Raw genomic sequence first — 10,285 nt, forward strand, 5'->3', positions numbered from 1 at the left:
CCCGCTACTGTTCACGTTGGGACGGGGGCCGGGTTGTGTATGTTCACGTTTAGACTAACGGTGCCCCGAACCCGTTAAACCCGAATTTCCTTAACGGGCTGAACACAGGCTGCAGCCCGTTAGCAGCCCGGTTTCCATTTGAATTTTTTTTTTAATTAAATTGGACCGTTCCCAACGGTCAAATTCAGAAATGACCATTGGGGAACGGCCAGAAATTGCAGAAATGGCCAATTTCGGCCCCCCATTAATAATATAGCCCTCCCACCCCAAAATCTATAAATAGCCCCCCTTCTTCTTCATTTTTTCTCACAAATTCACTCTCTTACTACTCTAATTCTCTCTCAAGTATCAAACTCTCAATTCTCTCTTGATATTATAGTTCTTAAATTCTCAAATCTCAAATTCTCAATTATTTATTATTTCAAGTTTCATCAATTATTTAGTTTAGCCATTACAAAATTATTATTATCAAATATCAATTATTCAAGTGAAGTGTGGTATCAATTATCAAGTATTCAAGTATTATCAACTATCAAGTTTCGGTCTATCAATTGAAGTCTGAATTTTGATATCAAAAATTCAAAATTAGTGCGGCATAAGGAATCCCCCGGTACACTCGTTCCATCTCTTTCTCTTATTTGGTGTACACTTATTTTATTAATTAGTTTCTTAATTTAGTTTCTTAATTTAATTTCTTACTTGAATTTCTTAATTCAATTTCTTACTTTAATTTCTTACTTTAATTTATATAATGGATTTACTTAGAGCGGCCAAAAAAGCGTGCACTAGAGGTGGTAGTAAGAAAACTTCAAAAAGAACAAGAGTTGGTGTTGGTTCTTCTAGTAGCTTTACACATATTTCTGAAAGTTCACCTGAAAATTTAAATGTAGATTATGAGTGAATGCAAGAAAATTATGGTGTAGATGATGATTTAGATGCTTTGTTAGATGATATTCAATCACCCGATAATCTTGACACACCACCACCTACACCTGGTAATGCTAGTCAAACTCAAAATGTTAGGGGTGCAGGTGCAACATGTAGGCCTCCTCTCCCTATTAAGAAGTAAGTGTTGGATGTTTTTTGAAAGACTAGAAGATCAAAAAAAATATGTAAAATGTAAAATTTGTAGTAAACATTATAAACATGAGCCCGGTAAAGGAGGGAGAACGGGTCAACTTCGTAGGCATATGGAAGAGAAACACCCTCTTGAATGGGGAGTAGATGTGTTATCTGGGCAACAAAGACTTAACCCGAGTACTAGTGGGTTATTTAGGAAATACGATATTAAGAAAGATCGGGAAGAATTAGATTAAATAATTATTTTAGGTTGTTTACCTTTTAGTTTTGCTTATTCACTATATCTTGTTACTTATATTCAAAGAATTTATAACCTTATGTTTAAAGGTATTCCTAGAAGTACTTGTAGAGGTGATATCTTTAGGCTTTTTGGACAATATCACACATATATACGTTATTTGTTCGCAAGTCTTCCTTGTAAAGTTTCTCTTATTTCTGATATTGGTCGTGCTGTGAATGGAAATGATTATTTGACTGTTACATGCCATTAGATAGATGATAATTTTTATATGCAAAAACGTATTATTGCTTTTAAATATGATGAAGATCAAAGTCATATTGGTGCATTTATAAGTAATACTATACCTGAAGTTGCTATATTTTATAATCTTGCAGAAAAAGTTTTGTGTATGTCATTTGATAATGCTTCTAACAACACTGCTGCTATTACAATATTAAAATTGCATCTACACCCACCAATTCCTGAAATATTTCATGTTAGATGTGCATGTCATATTTATAACTTGATTGTGAAGAGTGGCCTTGAATTATTTAGAGATGAAATTACTTTAATTAGGAGAGTTGTTGGTGTAATTCAAGGAAATAATAAAAGTGCTAAATTAAATGAATTTAAGGAAAAATGTGTATACTATGGACTAAAACCAAGACTCATGCCTGAAGAAATAGTTACTAGGTGGAATTATACTTATTTGTTCTTAAGATGTTGTTATAAATATAGAATGCCTATAACTGAAGTTGCTAATTCTCATTGTACCGATCCTAACTGTTTGTTAACATCTAGAACTTGGGAAGTCATTCATGATGTTATACAATTTTTACAAAAATTTTATGTGGCTACACTTGAGTTTTCTGGAGCTTATTATCCTACCATTTCAAATGGTTTAGTTCATATTGCTGAAATTTCTCTTTTACTACATAATTTGAAGCAGAAAGAAGGATATGCTACTATTGTTGAATCTATGCTAGATAAGTTTAAAAAGTATTTCTACCCAATTCCCTATATTTACCTAATTGGTGCTATTTTAAACCCTACTGTCAAAATGATAAAGTGTCGCCAATTAATTAGAGCTTTATATACTTATATGGATATTGGCCCAACTGAAACTCCTGATATTAACACTTGTATTTCTGAGCTACACACACATTTACAAACTTTATATAATTATTATGCTAACATTGTTGATGCTTCTTCGGTTGTAGATGCAAATATTCCTTCAACTAATCCTTCAACATCTGGAACAACTATGGATGATGATGATTGTGTTCAAGATTATCAGATTTGGTCTACACTAGGAGAGCATCAACAAACCAGTAGCAGGAATATTGATGAACTACAATTCTACTTGCAAAAGTCACCAGAGCACTTCACAAAGGATTTTCTACCGCTGAGTTGGTGGAGGAGCAACTCAAATCAATTTCCTGTTCTTTCGGCCATGGCTCGAGACGTGCTAAATGTGCCAATTTCAACAGTCCTATCAGATAGCGCATTTAGCCAAGCAAGGCAGCAGCTAGGAGATACCCGTCATTCATTGGGCAGCAACGCTTTAGAAATTCTAGTGTGCTTCAGAGATTGGATAAGATCAGAACTGCGAAATCAAGGGCGTGACGAGGTAGACGAAGAAGAGGACCAAGAAATTGGAGATATAATGGTTTATGGTTCCGATTCAACCAATCCCGGAAAACCAAGAACCTCATGTTGACATGGAACAACTTACAAAAATGATGCAAAGCATGTGATGTACTATTTCTTATTTTTTATAATTATTGTAAACTTTTAAGTTTTAATTTGCAAGTTCAAAAATAAAATAAAAAATCAAAAAAGAACTTGCAAATTAATTTGAAATATTAAAAATATAAATGAAAGCCTTCGGAGTTTGTTCCTTACATTTGCCTATTGGTCTTATACTCTTATTAAATAATTTTTTGTAGCCACTTACTTTCCAATTTCAATTTTATAATTTTAAAATACAAATTTCAAATTTAAAACTTTAAACTTTAAACTTCAAAGTTTAATTCTAACCCTTAAAAGTTTGCAAATACTTAACTATCAATAACATTGAATAAGAAAAATAAAATTTAAATTAAAAAAAAAAAGGAAAAAATTTGAGCCCGGCCCGCCCGAGCCCGTGTGAGCTCTAACCCGTACGGGCCCACGAAAACCCGAAAAATCCCAGCCCTATAATAGCCCGTTATCCCCAGCCCGCTAACAGCCCGCCCGCGGGCTGGGGTTTCTCCCGTTCAGCCCGCCCGATAAACACCCATAGGCGTACCACCCGCTCCCAGTTCATTATATCTTGTGGTAGGCGTACCACCCGCTCCCATTTTATTATATCTCGTGGTAGGTGTACCACCCGCTCCCATTTCAGTATATCTTGTGGTAGGCGTACCACCCGCTCCCATTTCATTATATCTCGTGGTAGCCGTACCGCCCGCTCCTATTTAATTATATCTCGTGGTAGCCGTACCACCCACTCCCATTTCATTATATCTCGTGGTAGGCGTACCACCCACTCCCATTTCATTATATCTCATGGTAGGCATATCACCCGCTCCCATTTCATTATATCTCGTAGTAGACGCACCACCCACTCCTATTTTATTATATCTTGTGGCAGGCGTACCACCCGCTCCCTTTTACATTTCATCACACAATCACAAGAAATCCCGGCAAGAGAACATAAATAATATAATAACTTCCCGGCAAGGGAACACAACAATGTTATAATTTTCCCGGCAAGGGAACAACAATATTGAATTAATTATCCCGGCAAGGGAGAATCAGCTATAACCAACCTCAACTCAACTTGTACTCAGTTCAATTATTGAAAATGCTCAATCATAGAAGATCCTTAAGTAAAGCACCCAAGTGCCATTTAAGAACACAACAACTTTCAATTTAAGACTCACGGTCATGCTTGACACCAACGTATAGATACTCATCACAATGCCTATACGTCGTACTCAACAAGAAGCAAGTAGCAAGTATGACTCAACTCCTAATCCCTCAAGCTAGGGTTAGACCAAACACTTACCTCGATGCCTTGATCACCACTCAAGTCTCAACTATAGCTTTACCCCTTGATTCCACCACCAATCCATTCGAATCTAGTCACAAGTTACTTAATTACATCAACAAGTGCTAAATGAATCAACCCCAATGCATGAAAATGAGTTTCTAAAGTTTTACCCAAAAGTCAGAAATCACTCTCCCCCCCCGGGCCCACGTGGTCAAAACCCGATTACTCATTCCCCCACGAATTCAAATATATAATTTGTTTTGAAATCGGACCTCAAATTAAGGTCCAAATCCCCAATTTTAGAAAAACCTAGGTTCTACCCAAAACACTCAATTTCCCCCATGAAAATTTTTGATTTGAAGTTGAAATCATGCTAAAAGATGTTAAGGAGTGAAGAAAATGAGTTAGAAATCACTTACCAACGTTTTGGAGAAGAAAGGTTGTTTGAAAAATCGCCTCTTATGTTTTGGGGTTTTGAAAAGTGAAAAATAACTGAAAATCCCGTCTATTTATACCCCTCTCAGATCCTCACCGCGGACCTCCACCGCGGACCGCACTAAACGGGTTGCGGCCGCATAGGCCACCCTGTGCGGACCGCACAAAGGCGACTGCGGCCGCACAGCCTCCGCCGCGCCCCGACAAAGGCGACCGCGGCCACGCTGGCCCCTCCACGGTCGCACGCGGTTTCTCGCGAACTGCATTAAAAGGTTCAGAGGCCTGCAACTTCCTGAACCTGCAACATATGACTTTCTAAGCCTAAGGCATTCCGGAGCCCACTCGAAACTCACCCGAGCCCTCGAAACTCCAACTCAAGTATACACACAACCTCAAAAATATCCTACGGACATATTCGTGTACTCAAATGACCAAAATAACATCACGAGCATCGAATTAAACCTCGAGATCAATAAAATTTCTCAAAACTCTTTTAAACATCAAATTTCTCAATTAAGGTCCGGATCACGTCAAACGACGTCCGTTTTTAACCAAATTTCACAGTAATGACTCAAGTCATATATAAGACCTGTACCGGGCGCCGGAACTAAAATACGGGCCCGATACCATTACTTTCTAATCAGTTTTCACTTCAAATTTCCTTAAACAATTTCTGAAAACAATTTCACTTAAAAATTCATTTCTCGGGCTAGGGACCTCGGATTCCGATTCCGGGCATACGCCCAAGTCTCATATTTTCCTATGGACCCTTCGGGACCGACAAATCACGGGTCCGGGTCCGTTTGCCCAAAATATTGACCGAAGTCAAATTTATTCATTTTAAAGTCAAGACTTAACATTTTTCACAGAATTTCATATTTAAGCTTTTCGGCTACGCGCCCGAACTGCACACGCAAATTGAAGTGACTCTAAATGAGGTTTTCAAGACCTCGAAAGCACATAATGGGTAGAAAACAGGTGATGACCTTTGGGTCGTCACATTTTATAACAATGCGACTCGAATTGTAATCTTTCTAGTTTCTACACACTGATTTTCCAATTTTAACAAAATATAAGTAATTGAATTGACTCCAAGCTTCCCCTGACATTAATGGGTATAGAGATAGAATTGTTTTTAAAATACTTAAATTCCTTTAGAGCAGTGTTTGTTAACACGTCTTTATATACTTCCATTCTTTTGTTTCCATTTGCAAACTCATTTATTGCCAAATGCCAAAGCAAATTGACAATTTTCTTAAAGTGTGACATTAAATATAATATTATTTTATGGGGAGAAATTAATGGCAGCAAATCTATCCCTGTGGAGTTCAGCAATTCCCAACTGGCAATTGATTGACAAGCAGCCATCACCCACCATCCAAAAAAAAAAAAAAATTAACAACAATAATTAAGTCTTAGTTCCAAATTAAAGTTGAGTTCGACAATATCAAATTTTACTTCTTTCTTTAGGCACAACTATTATTATTATTATTATTATTATTATTATTATTATTATTATTATTATTATTATTATTATTATTATTATTATGCAAAAATAGAATAAGAATAATAGTGAAAATAGGTATTATATATATGTATGTATATATAATAATAATTGTTGTTGTTATTATTATTATCATAATAAATAGTCACATTGGATCATTTTCTTCCGCTATGTTTGATCTTTAGCTAAGTTTGTATTGATTCCAATGATTTGTAGGTTTTTTGAGACAAATTGTTTTCAAGTGATTTTAGGTCTACCTCGTCCTCCTTTAATACCTTCATTCATCATAGTTTAACACCTATCGGTCGGTGCATCTATAAAACGACATAGGACATGATAAAATCATCTCAACTGACCTTCTCTCATTTTATCTTCAATGCGTATTAAATTTTAAATTGTTGTATTACTCCCTCTGTACCAATAATGATGTTGTATTACTTCAACAAGATGATGATAGAAGAAGAAAGAATGACCTTAAAAAGCATAGAGAAATGGAAAACAATACAGGAGCAAATTATGAGGCAGAAGTCAAGAGCAACATGGATCCAACTGGGAGATTGTAACACCAAATATTTCCATGCTTATATGAGGGCCAGACAAGCAAGAAATAAGGTGAGTTGCATCTATACTGAACAACATATGAAGATCACTGAGCCAAAACACATTCAGAGAGAATTCATCCAGTTCTTTCAGCAACTATTGGGGACAGCAGCGGATGAACTACCAGAGATTGATGTCAATATAGCAAGAAATGGTCCTTGTCTAACACTGAATCAGCAGTAACAACAACTGTTACAAGTAGTAACAATAGAGGAGATCTGTCAAATTGTGAAGAATCTGCCTAATGACAAGGCACCAGGTATGGATGGATACCCTGCTGAGTTCTTTAAGGAATACTGGTCAATCATTGGAAAGGAGGTCATAGAAGCAGTACAACAATTCTTTCAAACGGGCAGACTATTGAAAGAAATTAACTGCACAATTATTACATTGATTCCGAAGGTGAAAAATCCTAGCTATGTGAAGGAGTTTAGGCCTATTGCCTGTTGCTCAACAATGTACAAGATTATTGCTAAGATACTGACAAATAAGCTTAAACTAGTTGTGGATCTATTGGTTGAACCTTCTCAGTCTGCCTTCATAGAAATGAGAAATATTCTTGACAATGTCATAATGGCTCATGAATTGATTAAAGGGTAATCTCAAAAAACAGTCTCTTCTAGATATATGATCAAAGTAGACATCAGAAAAGCATATGATTCGGTTGAATGGAGTTTTTTTAAAGCAGTACTGCTTGAGTTTGGGATACCATACAAGATGGTAGCACTAATCATGGAATGTGTATCTACAGTCACCTATACTCTACTACTGAATGGTGGACTAACTAATAAATTTGTAGCAAGAAAAGGGTTAAGGCAGGGGGACCCTATGCCCCCATCTTTGTTTGTATTATTAATGGAGTACCTAAACAGATCTCTGAAGACACTGACTCAGAACCCAGACTTTAACTTTCATCCTAAATGTGCTAGACTACAAGTCATACACATCTGTTTTGCAGATGACTTACTGATGTGTTGTAGAGCAGATGAGGTATCAATGAAGTTAATGATGAGAGTTTTTGATCACTTCTCCAAGGTCTCAAGTTTACAAGCAAACTTGGAAAAGAGCTCATTATATATAGCAGGTGTGCCTATGGAATTCAAAGAGAGAATGTTAGCAGAACTTCAGCTATCAACAGGCAACATCCCATTCAAATACTTGGGAGTCCCTTTGTCCTCAAGGAAAATTACTATCCACCAGTGCATGCCATTAGTTGAGAAGATTGTGGAGAGGATAAGAAGTTGGACATCAAAGTTCTTGTCCTATGCTGGAAGACTACAACTCATTAAGAGTGTCCTGTTTGAAATGCAGACCTACTGGGCTCAAGTATTCCTTATTCCAAAGAAAGTTATTAAACTTGTTAATGGTATATGCAGGAACTATTTGTGGACCGGTAGTCATGAAAATACTCACAGAGCTCCTATAGCATGGGAAACATTGTGTAAGCCAAAAGCTGTTAGGAGTCTAAACATTATCAACTATGAGAGATGGAACAAAGCTGCTTTGACTAAACTCCTTTGGGCTATAATGGCAAAGAAAGACAAGCTTTGGATTAGATGTCTACACCGCCACTACATAAAGCAGAATGACATCAATACAATGGAGGTCCCAAAGTAGGCTAGTTGGCTAGTAAGGAAGCTGTTTACACCAAGAGAATGGTGGGCTAATGACATACCAACAATTGAATCCTTTGTTCAGAATGGGAGATTCAGCATTCAGAAGGCTTATCTTCATGCTACTCCAAGGTACCCCAAAGTCCATTGGAAAGCACTAGTCATGTTGACTGGAATACTACCAAAGCAGCAATTCATTTTATAGATGGCAATACAAAGAAGGCTGGCCACAGTTGACAGACTAGCAAATTGGGGAATTCAGGTGACTCACTCTTGTGTACTGTGTGGAGGTGACATAGAAGAGACACATGATCACTTGTATTTCGAGTGTCCATATTCACAGAGCTTATGGACAGGCATGCTAGAATGGTTAAGCTACCAGAGAAAGGTTGAAAACTGGGAAGATGAGGTGCAGTGGTTAAGTACCGATGTAAACAATAGAAATCCAAGGAAAACTTTGCTAGGAGTGGTGTTTGCAGTAGTAGTATATCACATCTGGATGGAGCGAAATGAAAGAAGATTTCAAAACCAGAGAAGAGAGGTCAAAGATAGAGCAAAAGACATTGTCATGCAGGTGCACATAACAGGACAGAAGAAATGTAAATGGACACCAATATTGAGTACACTAAATAGTTATCCTAATTGTAATTCATAGCAAGTAGGATAGGAAAAAGACCCATGAGCATTATGGGATCTTAGTAAGCAACCTTGGTTGTATAGGTTTTTGTTTATTGGTTTCAGTAATGAGACCTGATACTACAGTCCAAAGTACAGGTGATGTAAATTGAAAAACTGGTTGAAATAAATTTTTCTTTCGACCAAAAAAAAACATAGAATGGTGTTAATATATTTATTTTCTTTGTAAGCTCAAACATCAGTTTTTTAATCTTGTTTTAATTGAATTTATATTTAAAATGACATAAAATCACAAGTCAAAATCTTTTACAGTTAAGAATATTAATGAAGTATCTAAAAATCCTAGTTAAATAATTGTTTGATTTTTCAAATAGAATGGTGTCAAACAATTTGAGATAGAAGTGTAGTATAAATTTTTTTCAATCAATTTTGAAAAAAGTATGGAAGTTTAGAATGAAAGAATACACATTTTTTAGTCACGTCTCTAAGTTTGAATGCGTCTAATATCTATATATTACACTTGTTTTAGGAGTTAGAAAGAAACATTCAAATAAATCAAATTTTATGTCGTTTGATTCTTTTTTGTATATCTTTTTCAAGTCAAACTTGTAAAAGACAATAATCTGAAACAGAAAGGAGTAATAACGGGTATTAGGTGTGGGCACAGTGATCCATAAAGTAAAAGAATTTCAGATTTTGGATTGTTCAATTGCTCCATTCTATATTTATGCAATTAAAAAGAAAAAAAAATCATTTTGGTCCATTCTGTTCTTGTACAGTTATATACACACAGCTACATCCAACATTAAATAGTTTAATGATAGGTACACCTACTCTAGGAACATTTTGCATTAATAATGACAAAAGAAAGAAACTTAAGAAAAAAAACAGAAGTGGACCCTTTTCTTTGGAGTTCTTTCACAAAACTTTATAATAGGGACATTAAACTTAAAGGTGTGTATGGACCGAGTTGGTTCGGTTTTATCAAGATCAAATCAAACCAATTATATCGGTTTGGATTAGTTCGATTTTGTCGGATTTTTCGGGTTTTTGGGTTTTTTTGTTACATGAATATTATTTCAATCTTACTTTATTAAAATTATAGATAAAGCTTTGATAAGTGAATATATATTTAGTAAATATAAAAAAAATTGACAAAC

At 35.8% G+C, this 10,285-nt stretch overlaps 1 protein-coding gene across 1 annotated transcript; it reads left to right on the forward strand.

Moving 5' to 3' along the window:
- The first annotated feature begins 8,694 nt into the window (after positions 1-8,694).
- On the forward strand, positions 8,695-9,144 carry LOC104220316 (uncharacterized). Its single transcript, XM_009771159.2, has one exon. It carries the CDS (start codon positions 8,695-8,697, stop codon positions 9,142-9,144), a length of 450 nt encoding a protein of 149 aa, XP_009769461.2.
- Positions 9,145-10,285: the final 1,141 nt, after the last annotated feature.

Source organism: Nicotiana sylvestris, chromosome 8, assembly GCF_000393655.2.
Source record: "Nicotiana sylvestris chromosome 8, ASM39365v2, whole genome shotgun sequence".
Lineage (NCBI taxonomy): Eukaryota > Viridiplantae > Streptophyta > Magnoliopsida > Solanales > Solanaceae > Nicotiana > Nicotiana sylvestris.